Source organism: Colias eurytheme, chromosome 18, assembly GCF_061535395.1.
Source record: "Colias eurytheme isolate Ceu_HAF_F1 chromosome 18, ilColEury1 Martin Lab GWU primary, whole genome shotgun sequence".
Classification (NCBI taxonomy): domain Eukaryota; kingdom Metazoa; phylum Arthropoda; class Insecta; order Lepidoptera; family Pieridae; genus Colias; species Colias eurytheme.
In genome coordinates, this window is record NC_142997.1 from 2,419,426 (window position 1) to 2,444,789 (window position 25,364).

At 36.2% G+C, this 25,364-nt stretch overlaps 2 protein-coding genes and 1 long non-coding RNA gene across 5 annotated transcripts in view; 2 read left to right on the plus strand and 1 right to left on the minus strand.

The window, feature by feature from the left end:
* The first annotated feature begins 1,884 nt into the window (after positions 1 to 1,884).
* LOC149900472 (uncharacterized) lies at positions 1,885 to 2,824 on the plus strand. Its single transcript, XR_016457713.1, has 2 exons — positions 1,885 to 2,086; positions 2,161 to 2,824. It is a non-coding gene; the product is annotated as an uncharacterized LOC149900472 (long non-coding RNA).
* A 7,255-nt stretch (positions 2,825 to 10,079) lies between these two features.
* Ppn (proteoglycan-like sulfated glycoprotein papilin) overlaps positions 10,080 to 25,364 on the minus strand; it is an 84,369-nt gene continuing 69,084 nt past the window's right edge. For 2 of the 3 annotated variants that reach the window (XM_090112088.1, XM_090112087.1), the window contains 10 exons: positions 17,579 to 17,798; positions 17,340 to 17,461; positions 17,021 to 17,230; positions 16,392 to 16,528; positions 15,755 to 15,902; positions 13,592 to 13,981; positions 12,677 to 12,832; positions 11,792 to 11,902; positions 11,404 to 11,500; positions 10,080 to 11,156 (listed from right to left, as the gene is read on the minus strand). In XM_090112088.1, coding sequence (XP_089968214.1) covers positions 11,072 to 11,156; positions 11,404 to 11,500; positions 11,792 to 11,902; positions 12,677 to 12,832; positions 13,592 to 13,981; positions 15,755 to 15,902; positions 16,392 to 16,528; positions 17,021 to 17,230; positions 17,340 to 17,461; positions 17,579 to 17,798 — 1,676 coding nt within the window. In that variant the 3' untranslated portion in view covers positions 10,080 to 11,071. The remainder of the gene's footprint in view (positions 11,157 to 11,403; positions 11,501 to 11,791; positions 11,903 to 12,676; positions 12,833 to 13,591; positions 13,982 to 15,754; positions 15,903 to 16,391; positions 16,529 to 17,020; positions 17,231 to 17,339; positions 17,462 to 17,578; positions 17,799 to 25,364) is intronic. The other variant, XM_090112089.1, reaches the window with a different exon arrangement.
* On the plus strand, positions 17,860 to 24,022 carry LOC149900474 (uncharacterized). Its single transcript, XM_090112090.1, has 2 exons — positions 17,860 to 18,225; positions 18,308 to 24,022. The coding sequence occupies exon 2, from the start codon at positions 18,395 to 18,397 to the stop codon at positions 23,744 to 23,746; it is 5,352 nt and encodes a 1,783-aa protein (XP_089968216.1). The 5' UTR covers positions 17,860 to 18,225; positions 18,308 to 18,394; the 3' UTR covers positions 23,747 to 24,022.

A 25,364-nucleotide genomic window follows, 5' to 3' on the forward strand; every position in this document is an offset into this window, starting at 1 on the left:
TTTGTATGCTTAAATCTTTAAAACTACGCAACGGATTTTGATGCGGTTTTTTTCAATAGATATTTACGGGAATAATAGATTAAACAAAATATTATATAAAAGACGTCACCACCGTTGTACAGCCAGGCACACTTCGTCGTCATTAAAAACTTGTTTCATATAACGAACAATTCTCGCGTTATGTAAAAACCGCGGCGTTATTATGAATATCACAATTAAATTTAAAACAATTAGATGCAACCAAAACTTCCCGAGAAGTGCTTTTGATAATCCGTATCAAATTAAATAAATCGCGATCCGCGCGTGATTGCTACCAGAGCAAAATCTCGAGTCCCACAACGACCGAATGCAGAAAAAAACGAATGCGAATGCCGCTCCCGTCGGCCAATTGAATATATCGCGTCACACGCTACCCTCTACATTTATTATTATTTTAATTCTACCTATTCCGAAGAGCAACCGTCTGGCCGGCTGGCCGTCACTCGGGCCCTATATATACAGTATTATCTATGCTCGGGCCGCAGCCATAGATAATACTGTATATGCCGCAGCTCTCCGAGCAACGGCGGTCTGCGGGTAGCCGCATCGCAGTGCGCATAGAAATGAATATTACGTACATAATTGTGCTTGCGGTCAGCCGGACGGCTACCCGCAATGCGGCTACCCGCATAGTGCGTATAAACCCAATAACAAATAAATTCGAAGAATTTGCATATTGTTTTCGCATTTTTCCTTTTTCGTCACGACTTTATTATAGCGATAGGCTAAAATTTTTTACGGAGTTTAGTTTTTAAATAAGTACAAATATAGGTGGCGCCTGAAGAGTGTATTAAAAAAGGCTTTACAGTAGCCGTATAATTATTTATTAGAATCGGTAATCTTAGACAGCCACTAGCTTCCCGCCCGCGGCTTCGCCCGCTCTGTCTAAAACCTAATGAATTATATAACCATCCATTTTTGACCCCTGGTTAACTGGACTTAATTTTCAATTGATATTTTTGGTTTTATGGCATTCAAATGCTTTATAAATATAAATTTATAAAGAATAGAAAAAATTAATTTGTTGCAAATTACCTCTAGTATAACCCCTTTGAAGGATCACGTCGAATTTTCAGTCACCCTGTATACTAAAACCTTCCTCTTGAATGACTATATCTATTAAAAAAACCGCATAAAAATCCATTGCGTCGTTTTAAATATTTAAGCATACAAAGGGACATAGGGACAGAGAAAGCGACTTTGTTTTATACTATGTAGTGAAAAGATCGTGGTCAAGCGTTTCCCAAGGTACCTAGTTAGATAGGTACAGGACATCTATTAAGGTGATGAATTAATTTTTCTAACATTTACGGCCCTTTTTAAACCTTCGTAATTTTTATATTATTAAAGTTGTCGTGATGAAAATTCTTGACAAGAAAGTTCAATAGTAACACAATACGTCTACCGTTTTAGAAACATGATTCCATGATATTTTCTCGATAGAAAAAAAATACAAAGTTCTCATTGTTATTTTTTTATAATCTCTGGCATCTTCAAAATAACAAACGTAAAGTTACGACTTTTTGGATATTAACTATAAAATATACAACCTATACGTCTACCGATTTAGAATTTTGAAATATGCGATGGTTTTGAAATAAACAAGAAATACTTGAAATTAGCGCGCGACCAGCCACTATAGCGAGAGCCGCCCTGTACCTTCCTACCCCGATCGCTGCACGAGTCATTCCCGCTACGGCCGTCACACGGGGAACTTGTGTCGCTCGCGCAATCGTAAAAAAGGGTGACAACACGATAAGACAAAATGAGACAAATGGGGACAATAAAGAAAATAAGAAGAAGAAACATAAAGGTTGGAGGAAAAAGAATGCTTACAATAATTGGAACAAATTAATGAAGTAAGTTGGTTTTATTTTAAATTTGATGATAATTGTATTATAGACGATGTTTGATATGTACCCCTGTTTTAAGTACATAACGAATGTGTAAGATTTTTTCATTTATAGCATAGATAATCTTTTCAGAAATCCGGAATCCAGAAGGAAAATAAACCCACTGATTGTTCACAATGTGAACCCACTCCTTCGTAAATACCTTTATTTAGTCAAAAATGTATGTTATCAACGTTCTACTGGTTTTATCGCATGATTCCATTTTTAGCAAAAAGCAACAAAGTGCAAAGAAATAAAAAATCATGGTGAACTTAGTGGAAGTATGGTGGATGTAATATGGAACAGGAGCTCATTGGAGTAGTATTATATTAAAAAAAATACGAAAAAATTTCAAGAATTACATTTCTTAGTAGGTGGTAGATAAGAATGTTGTATAAATAATTTGATGTTGATATTTATTTCATTTATACTTACTACACCTGTGCGGGAAATTGCTTAGTACTAAAACAGGTTTATATTCATATTTACATAGTAATGTGAGTTTTCATTTCGAAAAATTTTGTGTAAGTATATTAAATTGAGTTCCTGGGTGATCTGGAAACACAATTGGGCCCGGAAGATGGCGCTGCAGTCACTCCTCCTAATCACATGAACCGATTTGGATGAATATTTGTGTGCACATTTCATTGTTGTGGGATGATTGGTTGATTCGTTTTCACATTAGCTAATATTATGTATTTTTGTTGTAAACTTAATTTAATTTTTATAATACATTATTATTGGTATAAATAAGCCAGTGTTCGTCTCACATTGCTGTACCTGCCTACCTACCCTACCAGGGCCTAACTTTGTTCTGGCTATTTTATTTTGATTATTTGTAATGAATAATTACAATTATAATAGAGTGCAAAAAATAAATACATGCGTCAATATATTTTTTGTTTTTTTTAAAACAATTTTTTTATTTAAAAAAATATCATTCCGACCGCGACTTTGCCCGCGTGGAATTAGGTTATATCGTGAATCCTGTTTTATCCCACAGAAGTGTTCAGTTCGGATAAAAAGTATCCTATGTGTAAATCCAGGCAATTAGCTATATTTTATCAAAATTGGTAATGTAGTCTTGACGTGATTAAGTAACAAACATTTATGTAAATTTATTTTCCTCTCTTCTAATATTTGTATTCCTATACTGCTCATTTCTCATTTGTTTTTGTATAATATTATTTGATTCTTAAGTATATGTAATCTATGTATAATTACAGTTTCTTGTATAATGTACGTATTTATGCACTATCTACCTTTTTACTGATTTATTTTTCCTATACCCCAAGGTTGCCTGGAAGAAATCGCTTTTAAGCGATAAGGCCGCCAAGTTGTACATTTATTTTAAGTTAAATATCGTTTTTTGTAAATTTTGTTTTTGTGTGCATTGTACAATAAAGTGTTTTCTATTCTATTCTATTCTTACAACTAACAAAAAAATATACAAATTAACATCCAAAGTTTCGCATCAGTTTTACTGTATTAGTGATATCTTCCACTCTTAACTTTGACTGAGAAGAATTAGGGTTTATAACTTCTTTCAGAAATAGTACCTTATCATTTCTGGGCATGATGTAGGTAATATCTACGTCAGCATCAAATACTATCTAAATCAATTCAGTAGTCCGCGTTATTGAGTACCATTTCATTTTTTCAGAGTAACAATATTTTTTGTTATTTTAAAGATTATTTATAATCTGTATTATTTTGTAATAAAGTAAACATTACGAAATAATAATAATTATTAATAATGTCTAAGTAGTTGTTAAAAAGAAGATTATTTGTTTATAAGCAAGAAAATAAAACCAATAAATCAACAATTAAATAAATGTATAACAATATTATAACTGTATGACGACTCCATACATGTTTGTCCCGAGTCGGCCAGCGGCAGCGCGGCGAGTTTGCAAGAATGACTTCGCGCACACCCGCGTTCGCGATAGCGAGCTATTAGACTCCGCCCGCCAAGCAGTGGATTTTTTTTTGTGTATCGTCTTAAAAAGACATTTGTAGTTTGAGACATATGAGATTCAGTAAAATCAAAAAATGGATGAAGCCGTTAAATTTAAATACAATAATAGGTAAAAAATAATTTGGAAAATCCAAAAGTGCACGCCTCATAATTTTTTTTTAATAAATATTTATTAATTATTATTTTTGTTTATTTAATAACAATTAAACCACATCGAATCGGACTCTGAAAAATGAAAGGGTTCTATTCCTGAGCATACTCAAGCGTAAGAGAAAAAAAAAGACTCGATTAGTAAAGTATTTCGGTCGCTATCGTGTTAACAAGAAAAAGGATCCGCACATACAGACACACGGACGTCCAAGACAGAACTTTTTTAAACTGTTTTTTAACTAGTTTAAATAACAAAAATGACATCAAAAATATCATGAACGTTAAAAATAGTGTTTTTTCTTAATATGTGTGTGTATGTATTATCTTACAAGTGCAATGTATGATACATAAATACATTTTAAGTTTGAAAAATCAGATGTTTTGCGCGAAGTGACAGTAGTACCCACCTCAACGCTTCGCTTATGAGGCGTGCAATAATTTGGAAAATCCAAAAGTGCACGCCTCATAATTTTTTTTAATAAATATTTATTAATTAGGTATTATTTTTGTTTATTTAATAACAATTAAACCACATCGAATCAGACCCTGAAAAATGAAAGGGTTCTATTCCTGAGCATACTCAAGCGTAAGAGAAAAAAAAAGACTCGATTAGTAAAGTATTTCGGTCGCTATCGTGTTAACAAGAAAAAGGATCCGCACATACAGACACACGGACGTCCAAGACAGAACTTTTTTAAACTGTTTTTTAACTAGTTTAAATAACAAAAATGACATCAAAAATATCATGAACGTTAAAAATAGTGTTTTTTCTTAATATGTGTGTGTATGTATTATCTTACAAGTGCAATGTATGATACATAAAGACATTTTAAGTTTGAAAAATCAGATGTTTTGCGCGAAGTGACAGTAGTACCCACCTCAACGCTTCGCTTATGAGGCGTGCAAAAGACGGGTTGCACTCCGGGAGTGCCGGCAGAAGTGAAAACTTGATTATTAACGTTCAGCATGTTTGATATTTTGGAATGGTATCCGTCTTACGCATGGAATATAAGGGCAAAAAAAAAATCCGTCTTAGGCCCTGCGCAGACGACAGACTATCCGTGACGCACTTTTTAGTCTGTGAAAATAGAACCTATGCAATTATATGCAGTAACGCACACGACGCGCAAAAAGTCCGGCGCACAAAAAATCCGTGTTTCGGGCAGACCGCACCGCGCCGCGGCGCGCAGCTCCGCACAAAACGAAAAGAATTGAACGTTTGCTTCAACGCGCGCTAACGCAGACGGCTCACGGCGCACACTTTAGTCGGCAATCTGCATTTGCTAGGGGTGGACGTAACGCACGCGATCTATTATCATGGCGCCAGAGGTATAGGTAGAATGTAATAACAGACATTTTATAAAATTTGAAAAAATTTGCCGGATGTTGTTTCAGAATTGAATGTTTATTATGGAACTGTCCCTTCAGTAATCTTTCCGAAAGTATAGGATGTACCCAAAATTCTCTATTTCTTTTTCTTTTTCTGTACTTCATGTACAAAATAATACTTCGCGATCTCACGATTTCCATAGCGTCTACGTCCCTACAGCTCTGCCGACAAAATGATCGAAGATGTGCGTCGTGTGCGTTGAGTCTGTGAAAAATCCGGGACCGACTTTTTGCGCGCCATGCAGACTTTTTGTGCGCCGCAGACTCGATCGCACAAAAAGTGTGCCGTCTGCGTAGGGCCTTACGCTTTTTCGATCAGGCCACGTGTCCTGACGCGAGTTTAAGATTTTATACCCAACGCCGCTAAAGAAGTTTTCACTTCAAAAACTAGACAGTGAACCAGTGATAGATTATTCATTTTTTATGCGTTTTGTCTTAAGGTCTGGCATTAGAACTATTTCGTAAAATAAGGGTAATGAAATAATAATATGAATGTAGCTACTAACGTTACTGATTAATAATACCTAACAGCGTAGTATTACTGGCAATCTATATATATAAAACTCAAAGGTGACTGATATAGTGATCTATCAACGCACAGCCCAAACCACTGGACGTATCGGGCTGAAATTTGGCATGCAGGTAGATGTCATAACGTAGGCGTCCCCTAAGAAAGGATTTTAGAAAATTCATCCCCCAAGGGGATCAAATAGGGGATGAAAGTTTGTACCATGAAAATTTATCTTTTCCACGCAGGCGAAGCTGCGGGCAACAGCTAGTTAATTAATAACTCGCTTCCTCTTTTAAGTACTTTATACCAATTAACAATAGGTAACATACTGTCGTATGATCCGTCGCATTTTCGTTACATTCAAACACATAACATTTTTTCTAAAACCGATTCATATAAGTTGCAAGTTAGGTAGGTACTACTAAACTAACTGTGTACTTAAACTAGCTGTGCCCGCGGTTTTACCCGCAATGCTCGATGATATTCATATTATTATATGTTGACCCAAACTATTAATAATATTCTGCAAAATTTGAAGTAAATCCATGCTTTATAAAGTTTAGCATACATGTCTACAAAAGACGAAAATACTATCTAATATCTAATACATATCTAATATCTAATATTCTAATATCTAATATCTAATATCTAATATCTAATATTCTAATATCTAATATCTAATTCTAATATTTCTAATATATATTATAAAGGCGAAAGTTTGTAAGGATGTATGGATGTATGGATGTATGGATGTATGGATGTATGGATGTTTGTTACTCTTTCACGTAAAAACTACTGAACCGATTACAATGAAATTAAGCACACATATAGAGGGTAACTTGGATTAACACATAGGATAGGTTTTATCCCGGAAATCCCACGGGAACGGGAACTATGCGGGTTTTCCTTTGAAAACGCGGGCGAAGCCGCGGGCGGAAATCTAGTATATTATAAAGGCGAAAGTTTGTAAGGATGTATGGATGTATGGATGTTTGTTACTCTTTCACGTAAAAACTACTGAACCGATTACAATGAAATTTAGCACACATATAGAGGGTAACTTGGATTAACACATAGGATAGTTTTTATCCCGGAAATCCCACGGGAACGGGAACTATGCGGGTTTTCCTTTGAAAACGCGTGCGAAGCCGCGGGCGGAAATCTAGTATATTATAAAGGCGAAAGTTTGTAAGGATGTATGGATGTTTGTTACTCTTTCACGTAAAAACTACTGAACCGATTACAATGAAATTTAGCACACATATAGAGGGTAACTTGGATTAACACATAGGATAGTTTTTATCCCGGAAATCCTACGGGAACGGGAACTATGCGGGTTTTCCTTTGCAAACGCAGGCGAAGCCGCGGGCGGAAATCTAGTAAATTATATTTTTGGATTCGATATCGATTGTAGATCACGCCCCAAGTGATTCTTGTAAAAAAATGTACAATTTGACTTTCCTACGATTTTATTATATGTGTAGACTAGCTTCCGCCCGCGACTCCGTCCGCGCGGATGTCGGTCTTCGCGTGGATGGTCTCCATTTTGATTAACTCTGACAATGACATCTTATAAATATCTATTGGACCCAAATACGGCTAGGCCTATAATAATACGCAACGTGTGTTCGCGGTTCTACAGAACAACGTCTATGGATAAAACTGAAAAATTAAGATTAATTTTTTTTCTACGTATTTTTCCAGGATAAAAAGTATCCTATTTTACGCCCAGGATACTAAGGTATAATTATACCAAGTTTCATCGAAATCGAACCGTTAGTTTTCACGTGATGTCTTCACATACAGACAGACAGACAGACAGACAGACAGACAGACAAAAAATTTTTTAATCACATATTTGGGTTCGGTATCGATCCAGTAACACCCCCTGCTATTTATTTTTTCAATATTTTCAATGTACAGAATTGACCCTTCTACAGATTTATTATATGTATATGTTATAGTCAAAGTCCGATACACAGTCTCTTCGCGGAAGGACTGGTTTATCCTAGGTTTGGCCAAAGCCACCAGGCAATCCCCGAAATACATTTCAATTTCGCCCTTTGCCTGAAGTATTTTTAGTCAAACCCAGGAGCTCCTAACTTTTCAGTCAAACGTCGAAAGTAAATTATTCTGTTTCGGTTTTGGCCTAGTCAATCCTAGAAGTGACTGCTTTTTCGAGGAATCAAATAAAAGAATGCAAAGAAAAATTTCTTAAGATCGAAGATGTGCCTGACGTTCTGCTGTCTCTTAGAGAAATCAGTGCAAAGGATTCAAAATTTGGTGGCCAAGGCTTTATAAAATGCCACTGCAATAAAAAATGCTCTTCAAAATTATGCAAATGTAAAAGGTCTAATGTATTGTGCAATTCTAAATGTCATAATGCCTCACCAATCACCATGCCAGAATAAAGATTAATTTTTCATTTTAATTACCTAAGAAATTATTAAAACAATTAACATTAATGCCTCACCATGTCAGAAAAATGATTAATTTGTCACTTTAATTACCTAAGAAATTATTAAAACAATTAACATTAAAGTTAATGCCTCACCATGTCAAAAAAATGATTAATTTTTCATTTTAATTACTTAAGAAATTATTAAAACAATAAACATCAAAATTTTAAAAATGTTATTTTTTTATACTTAATATTATACAAACTAACCTCCGTATATTCCAAAGCATTTATTTATTTATTTTATACTTTATTGCACATCGTACAAAAGGCGGGCCTAATGCCACACGGCATTCTCTCAAAGCATCTCAAATATAAAAGTGAAAATCACGTAAGCTGACCAATCAGGTGTCAGAACTGGCAGAGTTAAGCGGTTCTTAAGACTTGAAAGCTGCTTAAATGATAAAATGCTTCCAAATATACGAAGATAAGACACTTCATACCTATATCGGAGTTTGACTCGTCAAACCCCGATTTAATAAAATTGTGTTTTGACGTTTGCCTGACCAAATTAGTCTCTCCCAGGTTTGACGAAAATTGTTTAGTCAAAGGCCGAAAATTTACATTTGTTTGGGCTTTGACTAAGTCATTCAGTCTGACCTGAGGATTGACCAGCCCAACCTAGGAGCGCCGGAGCTTCGGAGTTTGCCTATAACATATAGATAATCTGTGTAAAGGTTACGTATACTTAACCTCACTTACTTATAAAAGGAAAAATATCAGTTAATTACGGTGGTCATCGTTTATCACAGAGGTCAAACAACTGATTTGTTGACGTTGACGACTGCGTGTAGCTTATTTTAGCAATGTAGAGTTCCCATTATCATACTACAAAAGAGTAAATAAAATTATTATATTTGGAGCCTAATCTTGACTGCATGACACTCTCATTCGTATTACGGTGCATTTACATAGAACGAACATAGAGCTAGTCGCTAGAGCTAGGAGCAAGAGCATTCTTTGGTGATCTATTAGTGTTAACGAAAACTCGTATTCAGTGTTGTTCAGTATTAGAACATTTCATAGAATCTTTTCAAACGCACTAAAAACAACGAAATAATGCTCAACGCCTGTTTAGTGTGGTTAAAATGAGCTCGTTTGCACCGATATATTTTTCAAGGGGTTCAATATGTTCGTTAATTAACTCTCATTGAGACACACAAGTGCAGGAATCTGATTTTATTTTATATAACTATATAGTAGACGAGGAATAGAACCTTTAAGCGCGTCACACATGGTGAAGATACTATACCGCCATCCTGTTACAAATGACCCGAAATTTTGTGGGTCATTTGTAACAGGATGGCGATTCTACAGGGGTCTTAGTACGCAATGACAAAAAGAAAAATGATGGTCAGAACGCTGATACCGGATACCTTAAGATACTGTAATATAAAATATAACAGTATCTTAAGATTAAATATTATAGTATCTTCACCGTGTGTCACGCGCTTTATGATATTTTTTTTATGGATTGTAGAAAAAAACCACCACTAGCACTTATAAAATTTATTGGTGATATATTTACACTGTAACATTATAAAAATGCCTTAAAAAGTTTATTATGACTCACAGTTACATTAACTTATTGCTATGAAACATTATGCATTTCATTAACACATGAAATAAATAATTCATTCTAGCACTACATGTACCTACCTAGTACTTCATACATGCCTTACGTTTGACTTATTGCACAATTTGGATAAAATACGTCGAAAATTTCTGTTTCATGTATAAAAATACTATATTTATTGTACGTTATTCTTGAAACACAAAGTATAAAGTTTCGTCTTATGCTCTATATTTGTGACTGAATATTATATTATACGAGTATTACCTAGTTGTGACGTAAGTAATTATTTACATAAAATTAATCTATCTACAATATTAAGTCTATTGGTAATGCTGTCTGTAACATTCCACGTGTAATACATACGTAGTTGTGTTTATGTTTTGTTAATTTATAAAGGTTAGGCATTCGATAAAAACTGGAATGGAGAAGATAGGGTTAGTGTTTATAAGTAAAAACAAGTTACAGATCTTAAGCAGTATGGAGAACAAACAAAATAACTTCGAACTGGGTTCAATCCTACTCATAATGAACTTATTATTGTAAATAACATCTTGATTATGGCACTATGTAACTGTTTTGCAATTGAAAATTTCCCATAGCTTTGCTAAAATACAACAATATTCGCAACAAAGACAACAACAAATATTTTTCTGATTATCTTATATTTTAGAAGACCTTTAACGGGTCAATTCATAAAGAAAGTCATATTCCGATAGAACAAATAATCACGAGAGAAATTTATTACGATGTGCAAATAATGATTTTATTTATATTGAGTTTATAATTTTTATGACTCACATTAAGTACGATTAAGGTAACAAATTACTGTTTATTTCCTGTTTTTGTTGAAGGCGAGACTTATGCTTTTCGCAATAGATAAGTGTTCAGTGGATATATTGCTTTCTTTAGATATATTTACGTTACTTCATTTTAACTATGCGTCAAGCTAAGAACCAAATTATTATGAATTTTCAATTGTTTATACACTACATTACTATCGAATTTGGGATTTTGGTGTGTGTTTGTTACATTGAAGTTCGTATCTATCTATATATCTATTTCTATGCGTCCTCAGTCCCTACTGCCGGTCGACCAAGTTGGACTGCATGTCTAACTCCATGGGATCGAGCTGACCAGCTTCTACACATGACTTGCAGCAGAACCTGAAATATATTTGAGATTTATAAATAATACATTTCTAAATTATAGTTTTTAAATTACTTTAAGAATTTTTATTGCCCTGCTTTCTTGTTTACTAATCCATACATGTTTTAACTGTAACGAATTTGTAAAAAATAAATTTACGGTAAAGATAAAAAAAATATATAATTATAGGAAAATTCATAGAGGGGGATTATTGATGGAGATTAAAACAGGATAGGCTTCGTAAGTCTTAGAAAAAAAAGGTACCTTGAGTAATATTTATGGTTGCAGTAGTTACTGAGGACGATGAGGCTGCAGTCGGCGAAGTACGGGTTGTCCTTGCACGTGGGCGGGATGTACAGACCTGCAAACACTTTATATGTAATACCACAGATAATATAATACTATACCTATATAATGACTCATGAATATACCAGTATTTGATAACCAATTTTGTTGGACAATAAATTTTCATTTTCGCATTATGACTTGGAAAAAGTTAAAACCATAACAAACTCAAAATACTATAAAAGTAAGTGTAAGAACGAGTCCTAAAGAAAATAAAGACAGTTCTGTTCCCCTTCAATAAAGAATTGAGTAATTTATTATTATTTTCATCAAAGCTAAACACAAGAGGTTTACAAAGATACATTACCTTCAACGGTGATCTGAACAGTGGAAGAGTGTGACGAGTAGGCGTTGACCGCCTCGCAGCTGTACAAGCCGCTGTCATTCGTGCTTGCGTGCGATATCGTCAGGCGAGCCTCTGCGGTATTCAAAATGAAAATATACATTACAATTGATGATTTTGTTTATTTGATGAATAATATTTTCTTCGTGCTTCTCGCTTATATGTTCTGCTATTATGTTTACGTCTACTAGAGTTATCTGCAGCTTAATGAAGCTGAATAAATCTAGAACTCAATGGAAGCTATGAGGTATTATAAATAATTGTAAAATGAGAAAAGATTTGCACTAGAATGACTAATTTTCCAAAATACTCAAGGATATCAGTTAAAAACAGAAAAGTACATAATTATTTTAGTGGTCCCTGTTAAATTAATATGCTGACAAAGTTGATTAAATTATTCTACTAATCATAGTAGTTAAATCGAAAATGTGTAGGTATCATAATCATCAGCCTATTGTTGTCCACTGCTGGACGTAGGCCTCTGCTAATGCACGCCACTGAGCCCGGTCGTTGACTCTTTGCCGCCAGTTGTGGCCAGCAACAGTTGTTGTGGTTTAAGTAGACGGTAGATAATTATTAGATATGCTTTACTGTTAGAATAATCTGTTTTGTTATGTTTTGATTTTATTTTTGAGAGTGACATGATCAAGTATGATCAAACTCTCGTATTAAATAAAGATATAAAAAAAAAAACAGTTGCTGTGTAGGTATAGGACATTAATATTATTTATAATTTATATAATATAAGAGAATCTTTTGAAACTATTCAACATTACAATTCGTAGTTCACTTTTTGAATCTCGCTTCGTTCCTGGAAAACCAAACAAACAAATATTTAGAGTTGAATACCGGTGACTTGAATCCTATCGTTGGACGTGAGCAGCTGTGCGTCCTTGGTCCAGCTGACGTCCGGCACGGGGTAGCCGTCCACCTCGCACGGCACGCTGAAGGCGGCGCCCGCGTGCACGCGCGTCGCCTCCATGCGGATACGCGTCGTTACCGGCACTGTTTGTGTGCGACTTGTTAAGTGGATGTTCTAAACTTTTTTTGGCAGTTTTTATATTTCTTGGGTACATTTTTGCCTGTGTGAGATACTTTAAGTACATAGGGAACTGATGATTATAAAAATAAAACAGTAACGAAGACATTTAATTTTTTATTTTTTTTATTATTAATTGTAATTTTCAACCTGTTTAGGTATTAAGAAGTAAAGACGGTAAAAATAAACTTTTATAGACAGCACTTTCAAATAAATATTTGACTGTGAGTATCGTTTTATGTTGGAATAATTTAAGAAAGATTTTGAAACTGAAAAAATGTTACTCAACACACTTGCAATAGATGATCAGTAAAATGAATACAAGAACGACACAACAAATTTTATATATTGGGATAATTTTATATATTGGGATAGGTACATATTTAATTTTTACATACATTCATGGACATTTATACAAATCAAACCTGAGAACAAATTATGTTCATTCATTCCCAGATTATTTTTGATAGAGCTGCAATCTTAGGCAGCTCAAATATTTATCAAAGCGCGCGGTTTCAATGTATGTAAGGAATATAAACTATAACGATAGCTTAAATTCAGAAATATTTGCAATCAAGAATAACTTGCAAATCATCGTAATCATTGGCAAGGTATCATTTTATAACATTCCATCACCCATACATAACAATGACAGGTAATTGTAATCAAAAGAAGCAGATTCATGCAAATCATGCAAGGCAGTACATGCAGGCGTTATCCCTCACCAGTGTAGACGGGTACTTGTATCTCAGTGGTGGGCGGCGCGGTGGGCGCGGTGGGCGCTGTGGCCTCAGTGCGAGGCGGCGGCGAAGCGCCCTCCTCGTATGACGTCACTGAGAACGTCCATTCCGCCGGCTTCCCGATCCCGTTGTACGCTTGGCACAGGTACTCTCCCAGCGTCTCCACGCTCAACTTGCGTATTTGCAACACGTTTTCCCTCGCCTCGTATAGCGAGCTACTGTACGGCACCATCGGCCCGTTGCGTCCTCTGTACCAATAGATCGTCGGCTTGGGGTAGCCGAACGCGAGACAGCGCACGTTGAGTGGGCGCCCGATCGTGCCCACGATGATCGTGTTGGGCACGCCCGCGATCCCGGCGGGCCCTCTCACTGGATCTATTGTGCGGGGTTGTTAGATACTAACTACTCTACGCGAGTTTGTGGAAGGAATTCGAACTACGTAACGAGCTTCCATTGTTGATGTTATAAGCGCATAACATCAACAAATGTAGTTTATGTAAATGGAATGAGTTAATTTAAATATATAAATAGAGCATTGCTACCGCATTCCACAAACTCTTATGTTAATGATCTACTGAACCAAATTAAAATCATGTTATCATCTTAATTGATTGTTTTGGATTTCCTATGTAAGATAACAATATGTTTATTAAGTAATTAAGGTTAATGTAGAGAAAAAAATCTAAAAATATTACTTTTTAAAGGTGATTCAGAAAGTAAAATCAAGAAAATATTTGCATTACGAAAAAAATATCAAATCGACGAATTTTATCATAGGTCTATCAGCACTAGTTTAATTATAACAAAAAGAGATTTAAATTAAACCATTTTTTACAAAACCACAGGAAATCCAAAACAAAAATCAAGCATGTTAATCAACCTTGGGATGCGTACGCGCACGTGAGAACGGTGAGTGCCACAAGGAGCATCGTGACGGCGGTAAGGGGCGGACCCGACTGGCGCTAGTTACTAACACACACCGCCAAATGTTAAACACTACTGGCAAAGTGTTGCAACTTGTAAATCCGTAATTTATTTATAAAACATCTGGCTAATGTTATAATGTTTAGGGAACGGGCTATTGGCGGAGTTGTTTCTGTTAAGAATGCAGATTGTTATTACTTGTTATTAATTAATGAAGAAATATCTGTTTTGCTATTGTAGGAATATGTTAGCTTTTCCTTTTTATAAATTGCTTCTATCAGACTTATTTCTTGTATAGTGGACTAGCAAATTGCGTGAGGTATTTCGGAAATAATGAATTCCACTTCAGAGTAATCGATCGAGGTTTTATAATAATATCATTCATATTTTCTGTCCTCACCTCGTCATCCACAATTACTCTACAGTTGTTTTAATACCTTACTGATTACTCTACAATTGTTTTTTTTGAAGTGAAAACTTCTTTAGCGGCGTTGAGCACTTTTTCTGTAATGGGTATAAAATCTTAAACTCGCGTCAGGACACGTGACCTGATCGAAAAAGCGTAAGACGGATACCATTCCAAAATATCAAACATGCTCAACGTTAATAATCAAGTTTTCACTTCTGCCGGCAATCCCGGAGTGCAACCCGTCTTTTTTTTATAACCTTTTGGTATAACATGATATTTAAGGCATTTTTTATTCACAAAATTTGTGAATTGCTTCTTTAATATTTCTATAAATTTTAGAGTTGCAACATTTTGCCATTGGTATTTTATCAACAATATTATGTCATTATAGGTTGTTAGCACGCGAGTCGTTAGGCGCACTGCACCGACCATTAGCAGAGTATTGTACGAAGATAACGTTATTACTCATTGTGACATCTGCCGTTCGGAACTAAATAAAATTGGAAATTGAGAGTTATGACTTATGAGATAGGAAAGAATAGAATAGAAATTGTGCAAAGAGATTAAACCAAAACCCGTGCGCATAAAAAGCGATGGTACTGATAACTGATTAATTTATGTATCTAAATGGTATAATTTATAATTCATCAAAATTAAGACAAATGCATCGCTCGTTTAGTAAAATATTGACATCGTATTTAGCTTAAATTATATGTATAATAAATTAATGATCCAAACTACCACCAAACAGTACCAACACTCCAATCAACTACGTGACTCTACCGCAGTCCAATGCATTACAATATATCACTCACCATCAACATGCAGGTAGACCTCCTGCTGTGCGACGCCGAGCGAGTTGGCCGCGACGCAGATGTAGACGCCGGAGTCGTTGCGGTACAGCGACACTACTTCCAGCGCGCCGTCCGACAGCAGCCGGTAGCGGCCCACGTCGCCGTCGATCTGACGCAATTGGGACATGATAGCTAACCGTATACCTTATACTCATGATGTTATATATCTATGTCTATAATTTGTGACACTGTAGCTCTGCCACGTATATACTTAATGTAAATTTCACTGATATTGTTTAAATTTGTAGACCTGGAAATGCTGCAGCCGGCCAGGTGGCTTATCTTCATTTAACTTCAGATAATATGTTCACATTTATGTTTCGTATCCGAATTCCGAGCTTACCACTCGGGGCTAATTTTCCTAATTTATATTGGAATGAAACCGTAGCTTATAATAGAAAATTTTACGGAAGTTTTTCACACATCTTTTTTCCATGTACCTACATACATTTTACAGCTCAATGAATCAAAATTCCAGAAATATCGATATGTACTAAAAAGCTAGAAAATAAAGAGTCATGTAACTACTAATCCTGGAAATTTGACTAAAAATGGAAACTGCTATGGAGCAATCGTATGAAGTTGACATGGTACATACCGTGATCTCCCCGCGGCGCCAGGTGATCTTGGGCGGCGGGTTCCCGTGGAACAGACAGCGCAGCGTGGCCGTGCCGCCCTCCGCCGCGCGCACCTCGGGCTCCGCCTGCTCGCTCGCCACCGGCGCGTGCGGCAGCTCTGCACACACAATATTATTATTATTAGTTATATTGTCTACAGAGTATGAAAGGAATATTCTAAATTTCATAATTATTAATGTTGGTAAATGTTAAAAATATGTAATGACGATTCGAAAGTGCTTCTAAAAGAAGTCTATTTGAATAAATAAATGTTTGAGTTTGAGTTGAAGAGAAACTTTCAGATAACAAATTGTTCTGTAACTGAACTACTTTTAATAGAACTTAATGTATTTTGTGTCTTATGAATGGAAAAAAAATGTTATGAATAACTAAAGTTATTTATTTATTTAACAATTTTATGTACCATAACAAATTTTACAGTGATTGCAAATATTTAAAACAATTAAAGGAAAATAGTACATAAGTTACTACATCTATCGAATGTACTAACAAACCTAACAAATTAACAATTAGTAAGTTTTTCTACAACATCATCATGTAAACAATATCGATCTGCACTAAATAAAATCATTATATCACAAAAACGCACCAGGTACGTAAGGCGTGCGCGGCGTGAAGCTCGTCTCGGTGGCGGGCGCGGGCTCGGCGCGCGCGGCGGGCGGCGCGCACACGCGGCTGCACGCGCGCTCGCAGCACTTGCCCGCGCCGATGCAGTCCGCGTCGTCGTTGCACTCGTGCCGGCACGGGCCCTCTGTTACCGTGGTTGGGACGTCCACTGGACATGAACCTGGCTTGTTTTCTGCAACACACGTTTACGATTAATTACAGTGACTTTGTCTTCAAGTCGGTTTTAAGTTCGTTCTTCATAAGATTTATTACTTCAGAAGTATAAGAGCACGTGTACTTACCGACTCTACAGTCAGCAGAATAAGCAGCTTCTTGTGTTATAGGATCTCTGTACGTTGAAGCCACGCAGCGTTCTCCCTCAGAACATTGTTTTTTCGCGCAAGGATGTTCGAAACAGCGGCATCTGTCAGAAATATCATCAATTTTAAATCTCATCAAGAAAACAGATCAACCATCATCAATTTAAATAAACCATACCAGCAACACTATACATGAAAATTTTGTTCGTAATGTAACTAACCTCCTGCAGCCATCAGCATCATCGAACCAATCGATGCCGTACGCGCACTGCAGCGTGTCGCACTCCTGCCGCAGCGGCGCGCAGTTCGCCTCGCGCGTGACGCACGAGCAGCGCTCGCAGCCGGACGCGTCACGCGACCGCTGCACGCCGAACTCGCAACGTAAGAACGTACATGACGCGAGGGCCTCGGAACAGTCGACTGGCACAACTTCGTTGTTCTCTGCGTTGCGAATATAATGTTGTTAATAATGAAGTATTTTCGGTACTTTACACATGTTCAACAACTCTGAAGTTAGCAGCGTACGTGAACGTCGTTCAGCGGTGTGGCGGCAACACCGGTGGACTCTGGCCTAACTTCACGTTAATGTAAACCGAATGTGCTTAATCATGGAACCTCGCGTCATTCTCTTTTCTTGTAACCTTGTAACTAACAGCACAAAATGTAATCGTTATAATTAAAATCATATTTTTTTTTATTCTCGTTTTCATTTTAATAACCTTTAAAGTAAAGTAATAAAGGAAGAATCAACCTCAATAACAAACATGGTCCATTCGGAGCCGAATCATTAATTTGAAGCATCATCACCACATGCACATGGCGAGGAGTCACAAGAGGATTATGCTGGATTGCCGTCGAGTCGCATCCGGTCAGGTTACGATACCCATCCTTCTTCTCTCCATCTCCTGTGCGTTTTAATTTGCGTTAATATCGTCATTTTCACGTTTCAGTTATCCGTGCACGTGTTGAGCAGCGCGGCGCTGTGCTGATGCTTAACGGGAATTTGTAAGTACTCTTGTTTTCTATAATCTGCCAAAATGAGTGACTGTGAAGATACAATCGGTGGTAATTCTAAATCTCCTCGTTTAGGTATTTGTAAAAGTATAAATATGCAGCTCGCTGACTTAAAGAGACAGCGTGGCACGTTAAAAGGCAGGCTAACATTGTTTGAAAGATATATTTCTAAACTAGACAAATCAGAATTAAATTTCAATAGCAAAACTGAATTAGAATTACGAATAGAGTCCGCTTGTACACTTTTTCAAAGTTACAATGAAATTCAGAGTAAAATTGAACAATTAGTTGAAGATTCGGATATAGCAGCTCAATTAGAATACCGAGAATTGTTTGAACAGCAGTATTTTTCTATTATGGCTAACGCGAAGTGCTTGGTAAATCCTAACAGTAGTGAAAAAACACAATCTATTTGTCATCAGGTTTGTAATAATTCTATGTCTATTAAATTGCCAGTTATAAAGCTACCTGTCTTTGAGGGTGCTTATGATCAGTGGTTGGAGTATAGGAATTCATATCTCACCATGATACACAGTCGTGATGATCTTAATGATATACAGAAATTTCATTATTTAAAATCTTCCCTCAGTGGTTCTGCTTCTCATGTTATTAGTGCATTAGAGTTCACGGCTGAAAACTACTCACACGCATGGGATTTATTAGAAAATAGGTTTCATAATAATCGATTATTAGTACAAAATCATGTCAAGGCACTCTTTAATGTTCAGGCACTACAAAGCGAATCGTATGTTCACATTAGAAGGTTAATAGATTCAACATTACGTAATTTACGTGCATTAAAATCATTAAACGAACCCACCGATTCTTGGGACACTTTGGTTGTCTATTTAATTGTGTCCAAGCTCGATCAGTCCACAGAGCGTGAGTGGGAGACGCATAAAGGTACTTTATTGTCAAAAAATGAATCAAGAAACATTAAATTAGGCGATCTATTAGAGTTTCTTGGAAACCGAGCTGATATGTTAGAAATGATAAAAACGAATAATGTGCGCGGTGTTTCTTCTAATAAACATAACAATAATAATTATATTAACACGAATAACAATCATAAATATTTTAGTAAGCCTAAAAATTTGTCGCAACCTCTCACACATACACACGTAGTTAATTCATCTCGTAACAAATCTAAATTCGATATCAATGTAAAAGAACGTGTTTGTGTTGACTGCGGCGGTGAACATTATTTGTATTCATGTCCGAAATTCTTAAACAGGCCTGTGCAGGAGAGACATGTTCTTGTAAAAAATAAAAACCTTTGTCGTAATTGTATTCGCACTGATAGCCATTTAGCAAACGATTGTTCATATGGTCCATGCAAATTATGCAAAAAGAACCATAATACATTACTTCATACTACTTATCTTAGTGAAGAATTAAGTATTCCCGCGTCTATACCTAGTTCGCATAAATCAGCTGATACGGGAGTGCATTCCGAGCGTATAAATGTACTCACGTGCAATGCCGCTGCCGCTATACAACCCGTGTTGCTTTCGACAGCGCTCATTGACGTTTCTGACTCGAGTGATAATTATCACACAGTTAAGGCGCTCCTTGACAACGGAAGTCAGAATTGTTTTATTACAGAATCGTTGTGTAATCGTTTACAAATACCAATAATACAGTCCACTATACATATTTCAGGTGTTGGGCAGAGCGTATCAAAATGTTCTCACACCTGTAAAGTAAATATTCGTTCTAAAGTTAATCATTTTAATATAAATATTCAATGCTTGGTTCTTCCTCGTATTACATCAAAGTTACCTTCGTTATCAATTAAATCTCAAAGGTTTCAAATACCTAAACACATTTCACTCGCGGACCCTACGTTTAGTGTGCCGTCGGATATCGATATCCTTATAGGAGCGGATGTATTTTGGGATTTATTAAATAGTGATAAGATTAAACTTATTAATGGTCCTTATCTATATGATTCAAAATTAGGATGGATAATTTCTGGGCCTATTTATAATAGTCATTCGTTTAAGACTGAAAGAGTTCAGTGTAACTTAGTTCAGATAAATACTCAACTGAAAAAATTTTGGGAGTTAGAAGAATTGACTGACTTATCTTCTCCCATGTCTAAAGATGATCGTTATTGTGAAACGTTATTTAAAGAGACTACAAAACGTGACAAACACGGTAGATTCTCTGTTCGCATTCCTCTAAAGGAGTCACCTGAGTTATTAGGTGATTCGTACACTATGGCTAAAAATCGTTTTTTATCTCTCGAAAGAAAGTTGGATCGTTTACCTAATTATAAAACACTTTATAGCGATTTTATTAAAGAATATGAAACACTTGGTCATATGACTCTAATTGAAACAAAGAATATTCCAGATTTATTAAGTAAACCACATTATATATTACCTCATCACGGTGTCTATCGTGAGGATAGTTTAACTACAAAATTACGTGTTGTGTTCGACGCGAGCGCGAATACATCAAACAACAAATCGTTAAATAACATACAGTATACAGGACCTCCATTACAAAATGATATATTCTCAATTTTACTTAGATTTCGTCAATATAAATACGTTGCCTGCGCAGATATTCAAAAAATGTACAGACAGATTTTAATTCAATCGGATCAACGTAATTTACAGCTGATATTGTGGAGGAATAATCGAAACCTACCTTTACAGTTATATATGTTAAATACAGTGACGTATGGAACGGCGTCAGCACCGTTTCTCAGTATGCGTTGTTTAAAACAATTGGCTTTAGACTGTAATGATGAATTAGTTGCAAGAACAATTAACGAGGATTTTTTCGTTGACGATTTAATTACGGGGAGTAATGACCTTAAATCTTTAATGGAATTGTGTAATAAAATATCCAAGTTGTTAAAACAGGGTTGTTTTCCGCTGCATAAATGGACATTTAATTGCGACGTATCTCCTGAAATGTATAAAGACCTAAACATTGATGTAAATCATTCATCCAAAACGTTAGGTTTAGGCTGGTGTACACAAAAGGATGAATTTTCTTTTACAACTAAATTTACAAATCATGACTCGATAGTTACGAAGCGTGTCATATTATCCACCATTGCACAAATATATGATCCATTAGGTTTATTAACGCCCGTAGTAATTAAAGCTAAGTCATTGTTACAAAAATTGTGGCTACAAAAATTGGATTGGGACGACGAAGTTCCCGAAACCATTGCAATTGCATGGCATAAGTTTCTGTGTGATTTGCAACATTTACATACTATTAGACTACCTCGTTGTGTTATTGATGATAATAGTTACAAGGAGCTTCATATATTTACTGACGCTTCTCAAGATGCCTACGGTGCGTGCGCGTACGTTAGGTTGTGTAATAATAACGGTGATTTACCAGTTTCAGTGCATTTATTATGTGCAAAAAGTAAATTAGCACCGATAAAGATAGTAAGTGTTCCGAGACTCGAACTGTGCGGGGCTTTGGTAGGTGCTAGATTATATATTAAAATAAAACAATCTCTCCGTTTAAATTTCGATAAAATATATTTTTGGACTGACTCAACTATTGTGCAAGGCTGGTTGAGTATGTCGCCGCATTTACTTAAAACCTTCGTTCAAAATCGCGTTGCACAAATAAATGAATTAACATGTGATACAATTTGGCGACATGTTAAGGGAACCGAAAACCCTGCGGATATTATAACTCGCGGCACGACGTTAGACACGCTGAAGTATGATAGTAATCATAATTGGTGGTGTGGCCCTGCCTTCTTACGCGATATAAGTAGTAAGTGGCCAGACAATAGTAACATCTTTATTTCGCCATATAGTGAGTTGCCTGAAATTAAACATAACACTGTTCATTTACATTCTACTCAATTATTTTCAATATTTGATTTTGAACGTTATTCGTCATTTATTCGTTTGCAAAGGATTTGTGCATATTTATTGCGATTCATTGATAATGTCCGAGTACCTATTGTCAATGGCAAGGTCAATGGCATTCGTGTGCGACAAACCGGTTCCTTATCTGTAGATGAGTTACAGCGATCACTTGATACATTAACACGGTTTGCTCAACAAGAATCATTTAGTGAACAATATTATAGATTAAAAAATAAGTTATCATTAAATAATAGTAAAAATATTAAAAATAAATTGATATATAACAAAATAGCCGGTTTAAATATTTTTCTAGATGAATCAAATATTATTCGTGTCGGTGGTAGGTTATCTAACGCGAATGAATTTGATTATAATAAAAAACATCCCGTATTGCTTAGTGGGAAACATCGCTTTTCAAGATTATTATGTGAATATGAACATAAACGATTGCTTCATGCTGGTCCTCAGCTTCTAGTATATTCCATGCGTGAAAGGTGGTGGATTTTGAGGGCTCGCGATTTAGCTAAACAAGTTGTTCATAATTGTATCGTATGCAAACGCATGAAAGGCAGGACATTGACCCCTCTCATGGGCAACTTACCTTCGGAAAGATTAGAACAAAATTTTCCTTTTATGAATTGTGGAGTTGATTATGCCGGGCCCCTGCTCATTTTGGACCGAAAGGGCAGGGGTGCAAAATTAATAAAATCATACATTTGTTTATTCGTTTGTTTTAGTACAAGGGCTATACATTTAGAACTGGTAGGTAGCTTGAGTACACATGATTATATTTTAGCATTAAATCGGTTCATAGCACGGCGTGGAAAGCCTTATCAAATCTTTTCAGACAATGGAAAAAATTTCGTTGGTGCTGAAAAGGAATTATCAGTAATTTTTAATAATGGTAGTGATATTTCTGATTTTCTTAGTCATAATCAAATTCGTTTAACATTTATACCACCGTACAGTCCTCATTTTGGCGGGTTGTGGGAAGCAGGAGTCAAGTCCTGTAAGCATCATTTGCGGCGGGTGCTGGGCAATGCTAGGTTAACACGTGAAGAGTTTGAAACGGTATTAACGCAAATTGAAGCCGTCCTGAACTCTCGCCCTCTGTCTCCTCTGTCCTCAGATCCTCATGACTTTCTCCCACTTTCTCCAGCCCATTTCCTGATCGGTCGACCACTAACTGCACCTATATGCGAAAACCTGACGATGATTAAGCCTACGCGATTGGGACGCTATGACCATGTGGAGCAACTTCGACAACATTTTTGGCAGCGTTGGTCGAAAGAATACATTTCAGAGCTCCAACAGCGAATTAAATGGAAAACCAACAATGAGGACCTCAAAGAGAATAGCTTAGTTCTGATCAAGGAGGATAATGTTCCTCCTTTGAAATGGAAACTGGGTCGAGTGATGCACGTCTTCCCGGGGACTGATGGGATTTCCCGAGTGGCTGAAATACGGACAGCGCACGGCATCATACGCCGATCGTTTGCAAAGATTTGCCCGTTATAACCCTCATGATCCAGCTTCACTGACGAGTGCTTCATGTTGGAAGCCTTTCCTGAGTTCTTCCAAGGCGGGCGGTATGTTCAACAACTCTGAAGTTAGCAGCGTACGTGAACGTCGTTCAGCGGTGTGGCGGCAACACCGGTGGACTCTGGCCTAACTTCACGTTAATGTAAACCGAATGTGCTTAATCATGGAACCTCGCGTCATTCTCTTTTCTTGTAACCTTGTAACTAACAGCACAAAATGTAATCGTTATAATTAAAATCATATTTTTTTTTATTCTCGTTTTCATTTTAATAACCTTTAAAGTAAAGTAATAAAGGAAGAATCAACCTCAATATCAAAACAACACAGAACAACGTTACGCATACCAATTCATTTCACGTACAGATAAACCAATTCATGACCACAACAACTATACCTCTACATATAAAATCGATCATAATTTACAACATTAACAGTCAAATTAAAAGTAAATTACAAATAACAAAGTCCAACAAATTCGAAATATGGCATGTATTCATGCCAACAAATTAGTGTGTATTGGCCACATTGACCGCTTCCCATTCACGATACTCAGAAATTTTGAATAATTTACTAGGTAAATATTTAGTTGGTAAGACTATATGGGTTAAAAGCAGTGCAAAGCATAAAATAAAATTGTATCATGATCAATAAACAGGCAATTTTTGATGTTGAAACATATTATTAACTCAACATAAGCTTAAATTCATGCACGTTTAGCTTTTTTTGTCTTCAAATTCACTGACGTACATATTATATTTTAAATGTAAATGAATTAAATAATATTTTTTAGCATAAGTGAATGTTTGTTTAATATTTATGAAACATAATTCTCCGAATCATCTAAAAGCAGGTACGTCAGTGTATTCTAATATTGTTTATATCGGACGCTACATTTATCTCTCGAAACTTAAATTGTACTTATAGGTTCTTTATTTTAAATTATAGAGTTCGTATTTATTTTTATTATTTTACACGTGTGCCGTATTTTCTTTTCTACACTTATAGCAACTATGAAATGTGTTAATGACATAAGTTTTGACATAAGATTAATATAAAATATTAATGGATTGGTTGGTATATTTCGTATGTCCGGTTGTTGCCTGCCTTCCGTATTTGTATGTATTACAAAATATGGAAGTCTTGTTCGAGCATTAATCCGCTAGATACAAAACAGCTCAAACTGGTAAATGTTAAAAATATGTACCTAATGACGTTTCAAAAGTGCTTCTAGAAGAAGTCTAATTGAATAAATAAATGTTTGAGTTTGAGTTTGAGTTTGAAACATAAAACAATGTAGGCATGTATTCTAGTTATTTCTTGTGATGACTGAAAAAAAAACAAAAGAAAGCGATAAAGTTGCGTCCGATAGCATGTCAGCGTGGTGCGTCAGTACCGAGTGGCGGTATACAGCGGCGGACGCACTCCTCGTAGGAGCGGAAGTTGTTGGCGGTGCCGCCGCAGCCCGCGAACACGAACGCGACACAGTCCCCGGCGCGGTAGTGCCAGCGGCGCTGCGCCCCCCCGCCCCGCGCGCACGCCGCGCCCGAAGACACCGCCTCCAGGCACGCGCGCTCTACCCGCGACCGGCACCACG

Excerpts from the sequence above, each read along its gene's own strand:
- LOC149900474 (XM_090112090.1), top strand. The coding sequence starts at position 18,395 with ATGAGTGACTGTGAAGATACAATCGGTGGTAATTCTAAATCTCCTCGT.